We start from the raw sequence: 19,312 nt of genomic DNA on the forward strand, positions 1-19,312 counted from the left end.
TAGTCAATGGAGTTCATCATGCCATGGATCTAGCACAGCCGGAAAGAGACGTCACCAACATTAACCCCTTCCCTACCTTGGGATTTTCGTTTTTTTTCGTTTTTGTCTCCCGTCTTCCCAGAGCCATAACTTTTTAATTTTTCAGTCAATATGGCCATGTGAGGGTTTGTTTTTTTGTGGGACGAGTTGTAATTTTGAATAACACCATTGATGTTACTACATATTGTACTGGAAAAGAGGAAAAAAATTCCAATATCAGTAAAACTGCAAAAAAAAGTGCAATTTCACAATTTTTTTTTTACCCTGCACATGAAATTTTAAAACTGACCTGCCATTATGATCCATGTTGTTATGAGTTCACAGATACCAAACATGTATAGGTTCTTTTTAATTTAAGTGGTAAAAAAAATCCACAGTTTGTAAGAAAATAAACAAATGGCGCCGTTTTCAGAGACACGTAGCATCTCCATTTTTCAGGATCTGGGGCTGGATGAGGACTTATTTCTTGCTCGCCGAGCTGGCTTTTTTTTTATTGATAGCATTTTGGGGCAGATATGATGTTTTGATCACCTGTTTTTGCATTTTATTGAAATGTTGCAACAACCAAAAAAAGTAATTCTCGCTTATTTTTTCTTTTTACACTGTTTACTGATCGGATTAATTATTTTTTATATTTTCGGGTGTTTGTGAAAGCAGTTATACCAAATATATGAACTTTTTAAATTGTTTTATTTTGTATGGGGCAAAAAGGAGGTGATTTTAACCCCTTTCCGACATTGGGTGCACATTTACGCCAATGTCGGACACCCTCCTTTGATGTGGGCTCCAGCGGTGAGCCCAGATCTTTCTCAGCACATGTCAGCTGTTTTGAACAGCTGACATGTACCCGCAAGAGCTGCAGATGGAATAACAATCCACCCACGGCTATTAACCAGTTAAATGCCACTGTTAAACTCTGACAGCGGCAGTTAACAAGCACTTCTGACAATCGTGCCGGAAATTCGCCCACCGTTGAAGCGCGTCACATGATCACAGGTTACCGGTACGTTGGCATGACAACCAGAGGTCACCTGAAGACCTCTATGGTTGTTAGTGCTAGCTTGCTGTGAGCGCCATCCAGTGGTTGGCGCTCATAGCAAGTGAGTAATTCTGCTATAGAGGCAAATCGCCCAATCTAGCAATATAAAAAAAGGATTAACCTGATCAGTACATTTTTTTTCACCACTTAGATAAAACGGTGTAGAGATAAAAAAAAATTCAAACGCCAGAATTACGTTTTTTTGGTCGCCGCGACACTGCATTAAAATGCAATAACGGGTGATCAAAAGATTGTATCTGCACAAAAATGGTATCAGTAAAAACGGCAGCTCGGCACGCAACAAATAAGCCCTCACCCAACCCGAGATCACGAAAAATGGAGATGCTACAAGTATTGGAAGATGGCTCAATTTTTTTTTTTTTTTTTTTTTTAACAAAGTTGGTCATTTTTTTTCACCACTTAGATAAAAAAGAACCTAAACATGTTTGGTGGCTCTAGCGCTGCTATGTGTTCTAAAACTCATCATCTTTTTTGAAAGCACAGGGGTCTTCTGCAGACCCCGAATTGCCATGCCAACCAATCGGCATCCCTCGATCATGTGACAGAGACACAGATGGGCGGGGCTATTGATGCGCTTTTGGTGCAATCTTGTTAAATGCTGCTGTCAGAGATTGACAATGGCATTTAACATGTTAACAGCCATGGGTTAATTGGGATTCCAGCTGCGGCTGCTAGGGGCACATGATAGCTGATCAAATCAACTGTCATGTGCTGAAAAAGATGTGAGATCAGGGCCGGAGTCAACATCAAGGTTGTTAAGGGGTTAATGAGGAATAATTTCTAACATCAGATCTGCATACTCACCTGCAGTTTTCAGCCAGCACCTTGTCAAATCCCCACTTAGTGAATTGGAACTGAAACGGGGTTGTCTGGGGCATGTGCTGTTTACATCAGCATGGCCACCAAGCTTCAATGTTTGAGTACAGCGATGTCACTGCTGCAGCCAATCAACAAAGTCTTTAGAATAGTGGGTGGCAGCGATGGATCCCGAGAGGCTAAATGAAAGCTCAATTTGTATGGGGTTTTTTGCCTCCCAGAGTCTTTGGAGCAATAATCTTTGAAAAATGACAACTCTTTATTTAGATACAGGAAAATATATGTTTGTACCGTTTCAGCGAGTAGATAGAAAAAGTTGCCATTAAAAGGTATAAACTACTGAGGACTCTCAAATTTTCTTTTTTTTTCAAACCTTTATTTATTCACTAGGATATTTGCATTTGAATACGAGGGAGAAATTGAAGACTGACCATCGGGTGTGAACTGATGTGGGTCTGCACGTGGAAATACTCTGTTCAGTGGGAGTAATGCATATGTGGCTGCCCACTGCCGTTCCCAAGTGACATTTGTGCAGAAGCTGCTTTAATAAGAAGTGACTCGCCACTTGAAGCTGTTTTCACCCTAGAGACTAAATATCAAAAGGCAACACAGTTTTTCCTTTTCAAATATAGGGAGGTGATTTGTCAGCAGATTTCACAGACTTTCTGCATGAAATATGTGGCAAAATTTGTGTGGCAGAAAAACCCTGCGTGAACATACCCTAAAAGAAAAGTTGCAGACAAATCCAGCCTAGATGAATTCTCTTCTATAACTGCAGTAGTGTAAGGAGATGGACATGCTGGCCACTTTTCCATCTTGAAAAAGCAAGTTTAATGTTATAGATATGAAATGTGATGTAAAGTGAACTGTGATGTACTGTATAGTGTGAGTTGTGATATGCGCTAAAGGTATTAGTGATATTGATAATATATGCAGTTTGACAGTAGGGGCAGTTAGAATTTATGTTTCGGACTAGCCCAGAATGGGATGTGCTGAGCTAAAGGAAAAGGGGCAATTTCCTGTTAGGAAGTTAGATAGAGCTTGGAGTTCATAGAAAGAGGATCTAAGGTCCATAGTGAGAAGTACTGCATTTTGGGGTGTCCGTAAAGTGAGAGGAGACCAAAGGTAAGGGATAGTGTGATCCGGAGCAGAAGTGACTAAGATACTGAGTGATCGATCAGAGACAGGTCCTGAGAGAGGACACCTAGCAGAACGGATGCTGTGATGGTTTTTTGAGAGCAACCCCCTTGAACAGATGGGGCAGGATTTTGCTTTTCCACTTATTTATGAACTATTCACAATGTATGCAATTAGTGATGTATGAGAAAAGTTTCTACAGAAAATTGATATAACATAAGAAACTTTAAATAGTCACTAGACTAGAATAAGACATCTATACATCTATATATCCATCATTGTTCACTGTTTCTGAAATAATAAGCTAATATCTATTCATATAGAACACAGTCAATGGCTTGCTTTATACCGTTTCCCATCTTGGCATTATAGAAAAAATGACCAAGAGCATTGTCCGCTCTCCTATCCCTGAGGTACATCCATGTGATATGAGGTTCAGCCCTGGCACATTGTACATTTTTACATTTCTTTTAATACTGTACAAAAATTTGTATTAAGAATTTTGTTCCTTGACAGGAAAATGTTTATGCTTCCTTGGATAAACCTTGGATGAACATAAGTCCTTGCTTTAGACTTTACGCCAAATGTTGAAGATTGGGTCTAGCAAGCCCGCACCATTAGAACTACAAGGAGTATAAGACAAAGTAATGATATTGCTGCAAACAAGAAGAGAAGTCCAGCAAACACAGTAGGCCTCATGGGGAGAAGAATCAGCGGTCTTTCTGCAGGGATCATGTTGGTGAGATTTAGCATGTAACCCAGGGACCATGCAATGCTGCTATTGCCAACCTGCCAATCAAAAACAGAAAACAAAATATCAGAATAAAAATACAGTCAGCCGAATCCCTGAGAAAATATTAGCGAAAGCCCAAGATTACCTTGTCATTGTCACCTGATTCATCCTGGCCGAACTACAGGCAGCATAGATCAGAGTTCAGCTGTCTTACTGTAGCCGTGTATGTTTTCTTATGTGGCATTCCAGAGAAGACATACTTTGTAAAGCTGGCCTGGTACTATGCATTTAGACTGACTATTCCGAGGTAGATCCCTGGCGGATTCTTCCTGCCCTGGTCCCCATAAAAGACAGGTCCCTCCCTATACACATATGGTGAGAGGAACCTGTCAGTCAAGGAGGATAAACGGACCTCCGACCAGTCATCCAAAATGCATAGTCCCCGAACGGCTTTTCAAAGTATATTTTCTCTGAAACGTGGTGGCTGCTATTACAAAGCCAATAAATGTTTGGTGATGGCAGTAAGTAAGATATCTTGTCTTGTAATAGGATTGCACCAGATATTGGGGCACTGGGTGGTATTGTGATTGTGTAATGGTGTTGAGCCCTTTCATAGCGTCTCAGTTAGATTTTCTACATTAAGTGACAGTTGCTTCTCCGCATCTGAAGACCAAATCCTGCAGTTTCAATGCAGGGGAAAAATGTCAAATGATGAGGCACAACATGTGGCGAATGTAAGCAAAAAGCTATGGTTTAAAGGGGTTGTCCGGTCAAAACCATTAAGTCCGACTTATAAATCCCCCCTAGCGTATGCACTGAGCGCTGCGGGGATTTGCCGATTTCAGATGCAGGACTGGAGGGTAGGTATGAGTTATACATACCCCTGGCCAGTTAGCGTGGTCTCACTCTCCATACACTTATATGCAGCAAGGCCACGGCCTCTAGTTGGAAGCCCCCATTGGCTGGTGTATGGAGAGCGAGACCACACCCACTGGCCGGGAGTATGTATAACAGATACATACCCGCTGGTCCAGGGTCTGAAACTGAAGAATCCCCCCAGCGCACAGTGCATGCGCTGGGGCGTTCATAAGTCTGCAGTCACACAGAGTGTCTGCAGACTTATCGGTTTTGACCGGACAGCCCCTCTAAAGGTGTTTTCCCATACAGCTATCCATAAATGGCTGATCGCCAGTAGTCCCATCAATCATTAGAATGGAAGAATGGATGTCCCGAGCCCACATTTTTTATATACATTTTGAAAATTCATAGCAGAAAGTGCCAGAATGGTCGACTCCCTTCTAACAGATTTGCGTTTTGGAAACCTAAAGAGATTTGTGCAGGCATGTACTACGGAGGACAGAGAATGAACTTCAATCCAATATTGCAGCCAGCATGCAGCCGGTGGGTAAGGAAAGGGTGAATCAAATACCCGAAAACCCCGCCCCTATGGCTGAAGATTGTTCCCTCCAAATTCAGGTGACAGAGTCCCTTTAAAGATGCTTAAAAGCCTGCACATATAAGCAACCAAGGGGGTTTTACAATTGAAATGAATAGAAAGTCTTTCAATTGTTTTCTCAGTGATTTTTTTTCAGCCGTCTTTTGGAGCAGACTCCTCTCCAAAAATATCTAAAAAACAAACTGTGTGAATGTACCCTTATAAAGACAGTTTGGGCCTCATTTATCAAAACTGTCGAAAAAGGTGGCATGGTTACCCATAGCATCCAGTGACCTACTTTCATTTCTTAAAGGGAATCCGTCACCCATTTTTTGTGATATGATGTAAAAATATCATTAAATTTAGTGTCACATAAGCATTATAGCATTACTTTTGATACTCCCTGACTCCCGACCTTTGATGACTAAATACTGGTTTTATCTCTCCTGCGGTGTATGTAAATCTCCTCGGTCCGGTCCGATGGGTGGGGTTTATTCTCCTTCTCTCCCCTCCTGTCTTGCTCTACGCATTTCTTTCTGGTCATTCCTGCGTTCACATAGAGTAGCCGCGCGTGCATTGAAATCGCCTCTTGCGCGTGTGCAGTATGCTTTGCCCAACTGTGGTCAAAGCATAAAATCAGTATTGCGCATGCGCCCGCATCTTTCATTACATTCTATGCCCCGGAAGTCTTGCGATGCAAATTGTGTGTTCCTGGACTTCCGGGGCATACTGCGCATGCGCGAGAGGCCATTTCAATGCGCACACGCGGCAACTCTACGAGATCTGTGATATCCACAGATCTCATTATGTACAGCAAGCCGAGGAGGGGGGGGGGAGAGAAGGAGACTAAGCCCCGCCCATCGGATCGGACCGAGGAGATTTACGTACACCGCAGGAGAGATAAAAATGGTATTTAGTTATCAAAGGTGGGGAGTCAGGGGGTATCAATAGTAATGCTATAATGCTTATGTGGCACTAAATTTAATGACATTGTTACATCATATCGCAGAAAATGGGTGACATATTCCCTTTAAACTGTTGTAGTTACAGTAAAGCGATCAGTGATTGGTTGCTATGGTAAACAAAGACACTTTTTTAAATATGGTTTTGATAAATGAGGCTCACTATGAAGATCAGAAAATATTGTTATGTAGGGAGACAACCATCACAATGTGTTGACACTTTCTAATTAAACTCACTCAAACAATATTTTTTTTACCTCCTTCTGAAACAGTATATGAGGCCAAGATTCACTGTCAAATTTATATCCATTAACTAATAGCTGAAAGATGTAATTAGCCGAAAAACAATAGGATCTTGCATAAGTTTCATCAAATCTCGATAGGATGTGTGGAAGCTGGAGGGAAAAAGACAGAAATGTCAGCCTATAGTACTGAAGATACACGTATACTATATAGGTCATCAAAAGTAATGGTGCCTGATCTAGCTATATTGTCTGTTCATCATAGAAATTGTGCTATTGGTAGCATTCGACCGATTCATTTAGGTGTTAATGCCAGAATTATGATGTAAAACATCCTGAAATGTAAAAAAAAAAAAAGTTTGTGAAATTGGAAATTAGGAAAACATTTTTGCTACTTTTGAAATTTTTAAGCCAGTCCTGGCCAGCACCACCAAAGTGAGTAATGTAGGAGCAAGACATGGCGTAGCCCACCCAGCAAATTCATCAAAATGTATGCCACTTTAGTATAATCATACCAGAAATGTACTCCAGTCCCTAACTAGAGTATCCTTTCTGGCGAGTCCCTGACTGGAGTAACCTTTCTGGCGAGTCCCTGACTGGAGTAACCTTTCTAGTGAGTCATTGACTGGGGTAACTTTTCCAGTGAGTCCCTGACTGGAGTAACCTTTCCGGTGAGTCCCTGACTGGGGTAAACTTTCCAGTGAGTCCCTGACTGGAGTAATCTTTCCGGGGAGTCCCTGACTGGAGTAACCTTTCCAGTGAGTCCCTGACTGGGGTAACCTTTCCAGCGAGTCCCTGACTGGAGTAACCTTTCCGGTGAGTCCCTGACTGGAGTAACCTTTCTGACGAGTCCCTGACTGGAGTAACCTTTCTAGTGAGTCATTGAGTGGGGTAACTTTTCCAGTGAGTCCCTGAATGGAGTAACCTTTCAGGTGAGTCATTGACTGGGGTAACTTTTCCAGTGAGTCCCTGACTGGAGTAACCTTTCAAGCGAGTCCCTGACTGGAGTAACCTTTCTGGTGAGTCCCTGACTGGAGTAACCTTTCCGGTGAGTCCCTGACTGGAGTAACTTTTCTGGTGAGTCCCAGACTGGGGTAACTTTTCCAGTGAGTCCTGACTGGAGTACCCTTTCCAGCGAGTCCCTGACTGGAGTAACCTTTCCGGTGAGTCCCTGACTGGAGTAACCTTTCTGGTGAGTCCCTGACTGGAGTAACCTTTCCGGTGAGTCCCTGACTGGAGTAACTTTTCTGGTGAGTCACTGACTGGAGTAACCTTTCCGGTGAGTCCCTGACTGGAGTAACCTTTCCGGTGAGTCCCTGACTGGAGTAACCTTTCCGCCGAGTCCCTGACTGGAGTAACCTTTCCGGTGAGTCCCTGACTGGAGTAACCTTTCCGGTGAGTCCCTGACTGGAGTAACCTTTCCAGCGAGTCCCTGACTGGAGTAACCTTTCTGGTGAGTCCCTGACTGGAGTAACCTTTCCGGTGAGTCCCTGACTGGAGTAACCTTTCCGGTGAGTCCCTGACTAGAGTAACCTTTCCAGCGAGTCCCTGACTGGAGTAACCTTTCCAGTGAGTCCCTGACTGGAGTAACTTTTGTGGTGGAGACACATGGCAGTTGTAAGGTGTGTCTACTTCAGTAAGTAGCGTGCTCCTCATTAGACGTATGTTACTGCAGCGGCGCCTTTATTAAGGCTGCTCTGCCAAATGCTAGTCTTAATGAATAATGAATGGGGTCTAGTGTGTTTCTGGGGTAAGTAAAATAAATGATAGAACATCCAATGTACAATGCGGCACCGACACGTTTCTAGATTTATGATTGTAAGTTGTTATGATCTGGTGGCCTAGGAGCAGCATGTGACGTACTCTGGAGAAGGTGGTACCTGTACTGACCGCAGACCCTGAACTTAGCAGCGCAACTAGAAATAGCCGTGGGATGTACCTAACACTCCCTAGACACCTCGACACAGCCTAAGGACTAACTTCCCCTAAAGATAGAAACGGGAAAACTATCTTGCCTCAGAGAAAATCCCCAAAGGATAGACAGCCCCCCACAAATATTGACTGTGAGAGGAGAGGGAAATGACAAACGCAGACTGAAATCAGGATTAGCAAAGGAGGCCTTACTAGCTAAAAAGAAAGAATAGGACATAGAACTATGCGGTCAGTATTAAAACACAAGAAAATATCCACCACAGAAAATACAAAACTCCACATCTGACTAAAGACATGGAGGGTATATCTGCATCTCCAGAGATACCACTTGGCTGCAAAAAATCCTTACACAGACAAGCTGGACAAGACAAAACATGAAAATGCACTGAACTATAAGGCCCACAGCATGTGGACAGCAAAAACAAAGCCAGGACTTATATTTGTTGAAAAGCACAGCAAACAGGAGAGACCAGTAAGGGATGTGAATCCTCCAAAAACAATGGACAACTGGCACTGACTAAAGGATCAAGCAGGACTAAATAGCTGAGTCCAAATTGCAAAAAGTGAACACACCTGATAAATGCTGCGATCCAAAGACAGCAGCAGTACCACTCATAACCACCGGAGGGAGCCCAAGAGCAGAATTCACAACAGTAAGTTATGCAACTTTTAAAAAAAATAAAAATTGAATCCATTTTTCTTTTTGCTGCTAGCGGTAGGACAATAAAAGGAATCTGGTCAAAGAAATGTTTGTTTACCTGAGGTTAGATGCTGGAATATAGTGCATTGTTCTTGTGTGAAGAAGCTGAATAGCAAAACGGCGCTCGTCGGGCGCAGGGTTTGATACAATCTTCCCTCAACACTGCACTATATTCCAGAATCTAACCTCAGGTAAACAAACATTTCTTTGACCAGATTCCTTTTATAGTATTAATTTTTTCAAAAAGTTATTACTTATATTGTTCCTTCGACTTTCTTATGTGCTTGCCCTCTAGTGGACTTTTTAGGAATAGCTGATAGTGGAATTCCATTCACGTCACCACAGTTTATCCCTAATGTCAAGTATTTGCTGACAAATATAATTACCGTACTCACTATTCCATCTAGTAGGCTGCTGCTGATCAGATTTTACATTAATATTTTTTCACTACCCGTTGTTATGTGATTGTACTTATGTTTAGACTTTCTCTTAAAAGGGCTGTAGAAAAGAGGATGCTAATATGACTTTGTAGTTTCTAACAAGGTCAATCCTATCTAGCAGGCTTATATATATATATATATATATATATATATATATATATATATATATATATATATATATATACACCATTCCCTGATTTTTTGGAGGTCCAGCTTTTCCATCTTTTTCCTGTCTTTTTAATGATTTTAAATTTGTTTCAATAAAGAATTCTTTTATTTACTTCTTAGTCACTTCATACCTTTAGGTAGATAATGTAATATATTTATGTATGGCTGCAGTTTTCTATTTAGTTTGATAACATCTCACACTTGCTATACAGGTCCTTCTCAAAAAATTAGCATATAGTGTTAAATTTAATTATTTACCATAATGTAATGATTACAATTAAACTTTCATATATTATAGATTCATTATCCACCAACTGAAATTTGTCAGGTCTTTTATTGTTTTAATACTGATGATTTTGGCATACAACTCCTGATAACCCAAAAAACCTGTCTCAATAAATTAGCAATAGAGGACACGGCACTCAAGGTTTGTAGGAGGTGCACAAGTTAGGTATCCAACCCATCAATCATATAGAATAAATTACTTGGCACTCAAGAGATAGTCTTTGCAAGATAAGATGTGAACAATTCGTTTATTAGGTGCATCCAGTTCCACATAAATTGAACGTTTTCGGTCTAATCATAAGACCTTCATCAGAAAAGGTTATTGAGTACTGGATGATGGAAACAATCTGATAGGGCCCATAAGGTGCCAGCATCAGAGCAGACCTGGGAGAGGGAGGGCGCCTGTAAGTCAGAGGGTATAGGAGATGAGCGCTGTGGGAAGCGAACTAATCGCAGGAGCAGAAGCGCTGTACCGCCGGAGAACACCGGCACCGGTTCACATCTTATCTTGCAAAGACTATCTCTTGAGTGCCAAGTAATTTATTCTCAATAAATTAGCATATCAAGAAAAGGTTCTCTAAACGACCTATTACCCTAATCTTCTGAATCAACTAATTAACTCTAAACACATGCAAAAGATACCTGAGGCTTTTATAAACTCCCTGCCGGGCTCATTACTCAAAACCCCCATCATGGGTAAGACTAGCGACCTGACAGATGTCAAGAAGGCCATCATTGACACCCTCAAGCAAGAGGGTGAGACCCAGAAAGAAATTTCTCAACAAATAGGCTGTTCCCAGAGTGCTGTATCAAGGCACCTCAATGGTAAGTCTGTTGGAAGGAAACAATGTGGCAGAAAACGCTGTACAACGAGAAGAGGAGACCGGACCCTGAGGAAGATTGTGGAGAAGGACCGATTCCAGACCTTGGGGAACCTGAGGAAGCAGTGGACTGAGTCTGGTGTGGAAACATCCAGAGCCACCGTGCACAGGCGTGTGCAGGAAATGGGCTACAGGTGCCGCATTCCCCAGGTAAAGCCACTTTTGAACCATAAACAGCGGCAGAAGCGCCTGACCTGGGCTACAGAGAAGCAGCACTGGACTGTTACTAAGTGGTCCCAAGTACTTTTTTCTGATGAACGCAAATTTTGCATGTCATTCGGAAATCAAGGTGCCAGAGTCTGGAGGAAGACTGGGGAGAAGGAAATGCCAAAATGCCTGAAGTCCAGTGTCAAGTACCCACAGTCAGTGATGGTGTGGGGTGCCATGTGAGCTGCTGGTGTTGGTCCACTGTGTTTCATCAAGGGCAGGGTCAATGCTTTATGGTGATGAAGATTTCATTTTTTCAGCACGACCTGGCACCTGCTCACAGTGCCAAAACCACTGGTAAATGGTTTACTGACCATGGTATTACTGTGCTCAATTGGCCTGCCAACTCTCCTGACCTGAACCCCATAGAGAATCTGTGGGATATTGTGAAGAGAAAGTTGAGACGCGCAAGACCCAACACTCTGGTTGAGCGTAAGGCCGCTATTGAAGCATCCTGGGCCTCCATAACATCTCAGCAGTGTCACAGGCTGATTGCCTCCATGCCACGCCGCATTGAAGCAGTCATTTCTGCCAAAGGATTCCCGACCAAGTATTGAGTGCATAACTGAACATTATTATTTGATGGTTTTTTTGTTTGTTATTAAAAAACACTTTTATTTGATTGAATGGGTGAAATATGCTAATTTATTGAGACAGGTTTTTTGGGTTATCAGGAGTTGTATGCCAAAATCATCAGTATTAAAACAATAAAAGACCTGACAAATTTCAGTTGGTGGATAATGAATCTATAATATATGAAAGTTTAATTGTAATCATTACATTTTGGTAAATAATGAAATTTAACACTATATGCTAATTTTTTGAGAAGGACCTGTATATGACTGCAGTCTCGTACTATATTTGACAATATGTATCCCAAGCTGTCTGTTTTGCCCGTTATTTCTATTTCAATAACAATTGTACTCTTTTCGTACCTCGGCCATATGCTTGTGCTGTGATGCCATCTAGTGGTCTCCCATATTTTAATTAATATTTCAAATACTTGTATGTTGATGATTTCTAATGAAGCTTTACCTTTTACTATGGTTCTCTATGTGCACATTTTCCTATTGGATAGTGCATTTTGGTGTGTTGAACCCTATTTATAAGTTGCACGTATGTACCTCGTAAGGCCGCAGTCACACTAGCGTATAATACGGACGAGTGCTATGCTATGAAAAAAAAAAAATTGCATAGCACTCGGACCAATGTTAATTTATGGGGCAGCTCCCATCATCCATTTTTTTCTCGGACGTATTATACGTGCGAGTGAAATTGCAGCATGCTGCGATTTGCACCGTATATTGGCCGAGACTCACCAATGAACGTCTATGGGTGCGAGAAAAACTCGCACACCACACGGACCATCAGTGTGACTTGCGAGAAATACGCACCGGTGTCCTTTATAAAAGACGGCATAGTATACGTAGAATATATATATATATATATATATATACATACATATATATATATATATATATATATATATATATATATACACACAGTTAGGTCCATATATATTTGGACAGAGGCAACATTTTTCTAATTTTGGTTATAGACAATACCACAATGAATTTCAGACTTTCAGCTTTCATTTGAGGGTATCCACATTAAAATTGGATGAAGGGTTTAGGAGTTTCAGCTCCTTAACATGTGCCACCCTGTTTTTAAAGGGACCAAAAGTAATTGGACTGATTCAATAAATTTTAAATAAAATGTTCATTTCTAGTACTTGGTTGAAAACCCTTTGTTGGCAATGACTGCCTGAAGTCTTGAACTCATGGACATCACCAGACGCTGTGTTTCCTCTTTTTTGATGCTCGGCCAGGCCTTCACTGCGGTGGTTTTTCGTTGCTGCTTTCTGTCTGTTTCCGTGGGCCTTTTTGTCTGAAGTTTAGTCTTTAACAAGTGAAATGCATGCTCAATTGGGTTGAGATCAGGTGACTGACTTGGCCATTCAAGAATATTCCACTTCTTTGCTTTAATAAACTCCTGGGTTGCTTTGGCTTTATGTTTTGGGTCATTGTCCATCTGTAGTATGAAACGACGACCAATCAGTTTTGCTGCATTTGGCTGTATCTGAGCACACAGTATGGCTCTGAATACCTCAGAATTCATTCGGCTGCTTCTGTTCTGTGTCACATCATCAATAAACACTAGTGACCCAGTGCCACTGGCAGCCATGCATGCCCAAGCCATCACACTGCCTCCGCCGTGTTTTACAGATGATGTGGTATGCTTTGGATCATGTGGAGCACCCCCATGGGGCCGTGGCGTACTCGGTACCGGGTCCTGCGGTTCACAGGGGGATGTCACAGTGGCTGACCCAGTCCGTGGCCCTGGGACGTCCATGTAAAAGGGAAAGAGATTTAAAGGGATAAAGTTTGTGTTCGTGACGCCACCTGTGGTATTCGGTCAGGGTGACTGACGCTGCTTTAAGGGGTCCGCTGGGGTGATGTTACGGCAGCTAGATGGTATACCTTCCCACAGGTGAAATATGTCCCCAGGGCTTCCCGGTGTGTAGATGGTGGCCTCCAAAGGTTGCCACCGTGCCTCCTGGGTGTAGGGCGGACAGGTAACGTGAAATTAGCTGTTCTGCCGGTCTCTGGAGCAAGACATAAAGGTTGTTGCTCCCTCGGTGTTCCTGCTACTGGGCTTTTGCGCCTGAGAAGGAGCCAGCCTGTGTAGGGCTGGTCCCCTTCTGGTATCCACTCCTTTGCTACGACTTCTTTCACGCTCGCTGCAATACAATTCTGCCTTCTATGTGTCTCTTTCTGGGAGCTGCAGCTCTGAGGGCATGCACAGCTCTGTGTCCTTTCTCCTTTGTTCTCTGACTGGATCCCACCCCTGCCAGGGACCAACTACCTGAGCAGAGCTCAGCCAGCAACTAACTAACTAACTTTCCCGACCAGTTTTACCTGTGTGGGGAGTGACCTAATAAATAGGAGCAAGAGCTCCTCCTTGTGGCCTGGAGTGTGAAATGTGTTGCATGTTTGTGATACCTGGATGCAGTTATCCTTCTTTGCCTCCAAACATAGCATCACTCTCCCCGAGAGGAAAGCAATACCACTGCGACGACCAGGACCCTGGGGCGCCGCACTTGAGCTGTACCACGCCTTCGCCATACTTTTCTATTTCCATCATTCTGGTAGAGGTTGATCTTGGTTTCATCTGTTCAAAGAATGTTCTTCCAGAACTGTGCTGGCTTTTTTAGATGTTTTTTAGCAAAATCCAGTCTAGCCTATTTATTCTTGATGCTTATGAGTGGCTTGCACCGTGCAGTGGACCCTCTGTATTTACTTTCATGCAGTCTTCTCTTTATGGTAGATTTGGATATTGATACGCCGACCTCCTGGAGAGTGTTGTTCACTTGGTTGGCTGTTGTGAAGGGGTTTCTCTTCACCATTATTCTGCCATCATCCACCACTGTTGTCTTCTGTGGGTGCCCAGGTCTTTTTGCATTGATGAGTTCACCAGTGCTTTTTCTTTCTTTCTCAGGATGTACCAAACTGTAGATTTTGCCACTCCTAATATTGTAGCAATTTTTCGGATGTTTTTTTTTCTGCTTTTGCAGCTTAAGGATGGCTTGTTTCACCTGCATGGAGACCTCCTTTGACCGCATGAATGAGGGCCAGATATTAATAGCTTAGAAGGGGACAATTATTATTGCCCCCCGGCTAAAATCATCTGCCCCCAGCCACCCCAGAAAAGGTGCATCTGTAAGATGCGCCAAATCTGGCACTTAGCCTCTCTCTTCCCATTGCCCTGTAGTGGTGGCATATGGGGTAATAAGGGGTTAATGTCACCTTGCTATTGTAAGGTGACATTAAGCCTAGTTAATAATGGAGAGGTGTCAATAAGACACCTATCCATTATTAATTTAATAGCATGAAAGGGTTAAAAAACCACACACATTAAGAATAAAGTCTTTTAATGAAATAATTAAACACACAGGTTTTCCATCTTTATTACACTCTCAATCCAAGCAAAGCCCTCATTCTTCTGTAAAAAAATCAAAAATAAAAAAGCAACAATATCCCATAACTGTCCTCTGTACAGTCAAGTCCCATGCTGCAATCCATCTCAAGGGGTTAAAATAGTTTACAAGAGAGAGCGTTGCTAATGCTACCGCCCCGGCTGTAAACCACTGTGTAATAAATGAAAAGCTGCCTGCGCAGCCTCCCCGCCTGACCGGACATGAACTCTGTATCATGGGAAACTTTTTGAACCTTTTCCCACGCTGCTGAGTTCACCTCAGGTTAGGCTGTGAGTCTGCGCATTCTCAGTGACGTCAGCGGCAGTCACTGAGGATTTTGTCAATTGCTAAAAGCTAAATATTAACAGTTTTTTAAAGCTTTTTTACTTTGCAGCTTACTTTTCCCAACACCTTCCAAAAACTGTTGCACAAAACACTTACACCGTAAAAAATATTAAAGTTATCATCCAGTCCTTCTAAATGAATGATGAAAGTCAAATTGGTGGTGGTCCAACTCTTGGCACCCCTTCTGATCAAATGATTGAAAATGCACTGCTACCTCAGTCAGCAATGTGTCTCATTCATTTTTTACCAGACACTTTTTCAGATGGCTGTGCCTCACATTACATTTGGATTCACTTCAATAGGACTAAGCTTCTCGGGGCTGTGATTCTAAACACAGGCCCTAATAAAAGTATAGGGCCATTAATCAATGAAGGGGGATACAGTGCTTGGGAGAGCACTACAGCCCTCCTTATCAGTTAGGGTACTGTTGGTCGGACCACTACTAGTCTGGTATTGCTGTCCGTAGTTAAGGATAGACGATCAATGTTCTAAGATCAGAAAATCCCTTAATATTTGTTCTAGTATTCTTTTCTTGGATATTATGGGCGGAAAAGAGTGATGTTTGTAAATGGGTGTAGCTTCTAGCCCTTCTTTATTTTCTTTTATCCTACTATAATAAAGAATATTCTACAAACCTTGCTCCATTCTTGACTACAGAAAGAAGACATACTTGTTTTGAAATCTGGTAATTGGAAATTTCCAGTCAGATTTAAAGCGTTAGCCGTGTAATAAAAACCAGAAAATGCCTGGAACACAAAGAAAATCTGTAAATACATTAAAAATATAGTCCTAAATGTATATAACCATGGTATAATATGCAGTAGGCGGGGACGCAGGCAGTAGATGGACCCTGTGCAAGAACAATTTGAGCCCTTTGCAGTCCAATAACTCATCCTAATGCATAATTCCACCTTTGCAAGTGGAAGTGGCCCTCTTACCTCTTGGGCCACTGTTGCAATAATGTTATGTCCACTCCTGGTATTCAGCAGCCAAGACAAAAGAACAGACTGCATTGCAGACCTGTTGAGATGATCTCTTGCTTCATAACTCTAGTAGGATCAGCATTAAGACCAGGTTCACATTAAGTTGTGGCAGTCCGTTAGACGGACTGCGTTACACCGCGGCATAACGTGGTGTAACGCAGTCCGTTAACGCGGCCATTACCCCCTATTTCGGGCGCATCGCTAGCGCACGCCCATAATGGGCGTGCGCTAGCGATGTGCCTTCATTGAGTGACGAACCCTGGGACGCGGGCTGCAGCGTTTCCGGGTCCGTCACTGCTAGCGCAGATAGAGCATCTGCTAGCTCTATCTGCGCTAGCAATATGACATATCGGCACGTGCCTTAATAGCAGCCCATTAACTCATTTGTTGAACAGGCTGCTGTAAACGCAATGTGAACCTAGCCTAACATTTATCATTAACATTAGCACCGACTAATAGGTGATAAAATACACATTACTACGGTCTGTGACTGGCTTACCGAAAATCCTCCCTTCACCTTGGGCTGGTAAACACCATCAAATGAGCAGTCTTGCTTCCCATGGCATGCAGCAAAATCAAACAGCGTAGCTACTCTCTCCATACATTGATCTGGCTCTCCTGTGCCCTTAAAACTTATGAGTTGCTCTGGGTTGTAATTTGCTGGTTGAAAAGATGCAGAACACAGGCTTCCAAATATGTGATTCATTGTTAAATTCACCATGTAATTCTGAGGATAGCATGGATTCTCTACAGATTTCCCATGTGAGCTCTAAATATGATAGAAAGAAGAGAAGTATAGTTCAGATTAAACTATACAAAAGTCATACATGTCCAATAATTTGGGACCCATGCTGTGATATTCTTCCAGTTATGATACAATACCGCAGGGTGAATCACTTGCTACTTTACCCCGGAAAAATTCAAAAAGAGACGATCTATCACTCTGAAATTTGGACTGTACATACCCTTGGTTCAAAACAAAGTGATGTTTAAAGCAGGTGTTGAAAATGTCCACCGTTCGCATCCAAGCATGCCTTCACGCTCCGTTCTATATTATTGAGTGTATTTCACAGTACATCTGGGGTCATAGCCGGAGTTTCTCGCTGTATGTTCTCTCGGAGTGCCTGTATTGTTCGTAGCTTTTTACTGTACAAATAGCCCCAAAGGAAACAATCCAGCGGTGTAAAATCAGTACAGTGACTCTGTATGAGCGAACACGGCCTTTCTTGGCCGCTTGTTGACATGTGGAATACGAAATGTCTGTCTCCTGTGAAAGCCTGCCCAACAATATACATGGAGATGCCAGAAGTCGCAGTTTTCACATCTAGAATTGTTTCCTTAGACATTTTCGGACATCCTTCATCAAGCCCTTTTTGGACGTCCTCCATTATGCCTATCCACATTGTCATTTTCGGACGTCTTCCATCATGCCTATCCAGTAACATTCCTGAAAGTTTCAGCTTCTTCACCAATTACAGAGTACACTATTTGAACTGAAAATTTTGACCTCCAAACGTCTTTAAAAACTCACCTCTTTCAGGACTCCGTTTTGTAATAAATTTTCACAATGCAATCACGCTCCTCCAAACTGGATGTACATTTGTTAACAAATAAAGAAGGAATTCAACACGAGTGAAAAGCAAGCACCACACAAGCTACTGATGTGCAGAAAGGTGTGCAGCAAGTCACATAGTGTAGACGATCGGCAGGTGACAAGTCAGCGAGAGGATGTTTCCCATTCATTGCATTCTCACTTCTCATGAACCAAATTATGTACAGTCCAAATTTCAGCACGGTGGACAGTCTCTTTTAGAAGTTACAGCAATTTTTCAGGGTAACATAACGAGTGACTCAGCCTGTTCCTCTAGTGTTATATATTTCCTCTGATATGGAAATGCAATAAATTCAGAGGAAGTTGTAAAAAATCCTTGTTTTTAGTTACTTCCCCCAGTGTCATAATTATCCTGCAGAAATGTTTGTACAGTTAATGAATCATACTGAGGAGAGGTCTTTGCATGAAACAAACAGAGAACCCTTCTGGTATTAATATTAGACAGTGTAAAAATGAATGCCTCACGGGTGTGGATCAGATCCCTCAACCCTCACGGATGAGAATATAGCTATACACTAGTGGCCAAAATTGTGGATACGCTTGAAGTTTTTAATAATTTTCGAGGCTTCTGGAACTTTCGGCGATCTTACCTGCTTGATTACGTAATTATATTTATAGCCCAGGCACACAATCTGTTTCTAAAGATATTGGGAGACTTGTTTTGATATTTTGTCGGTAGTTTTTATAATTTTGACAAGAAATACTGAACTTTGTTCTCTGTGAGTAAAATTCCTAAATATTTAGTTACATGTTCTTTATGTCGGTATTAAATTTAAAATAATTTTTTAAGGCTACAATAGTCACTTGTTCCTTCCAGTATAGGTCCTACAGGCTTTAACCCCTTAATCCCATATGATGCACTATGATGCATTCTCAGTGACGGGATAGTACGTCATATGCGATCGGCCGCGCTCATGGGGGGAACGCGGCCGAGTGTCAGCTGACTATCGCAGCTGACATCCGGCACTGTGTGCCAGGAGCGGTCACGGACCGCTCCTGGCACATTAACCCCCAGCACACTGCGATCAAAGATGATCGCAGTGTTCCGGCGGTATAGGGAAGCATCGCGCAGGGAGGGGGCTCCCTGCGTGCTTCCCTGAGACCCTCGGCGCAATGTGATGTGATCACGTTGCTCCGAGGGTCTCCTACCACCTCCTCCCTGCAGGCCCCGGATCCAATATGGCCACAGGGCTGCTTCCGGGTCCTGCAGGGAGGTGGCTTGCAAGTGCCTGCTCAGATCAAGCGCATGCAAGCATCCCTGCAGTGCATGTCAGATCGCTGATCTGACACAGTGCTCTGCAAATCAGCGATCTGACCCAATAACATGATGCCCGAACCCCCCCCCCCTTGGCAATGTTA

At 42.6% G+C, this 19,312-nt stretch overlaps 1 protein-coding gene across 1 annotated transcript in view; it reads right to left on the reverse strand.

The window, feature by feature from the left end:
• Window positions 1-1,470: 1,470 nt before the first annotated feature.
• The window catches only part of ENTPD3 (ectonucleoside triphosphate diphosphohydrolase 3), an 87,428-nt gene continuing 69,586 nt past the window's right edge, over window positions 1,471-19,312 (reverse strand). The window contains exons 7-10 of the mRNA XM_069730049.1: window positions 16,841-17,110; window positions 15,994-16,104; window positions 6,440-6,577; window positions 1,471-3,841 (exon numbers count right to left, since the gene is read on the reverse strand). Coding sequence (XP_069586150.1) covers window positions 3,653-3,841; window positions 6,440-6,577; window positions 15,994-16,104; window positions 16,841-17,110 — 708 coding nt within the window. The 3' untranslated portion in view covers window positions 1,471-3,652. The remainder of the gene's footprint in view (window positions 3,842-6,439; window positions 6,578-15,993; window positions 16,105-16,840; window positions 17,111-19,312) is intronic.

The sequence above is a fragment of the Ranitomeya imitator genome, chromosome 6 (genome assembly GCF_032444005.1).
Source record: "Ranitomeya imitator isolate aRanImi1 chromosome 6, aRanImi1.pri, whole genome shotgun sequence".
NCBI classification, from domain to species: Eukaryota; Metazoa; Chordata; class Amphibia; order Anura; family Dendrobatidae; genus Ranitomeya; species Ranitomeya imitator.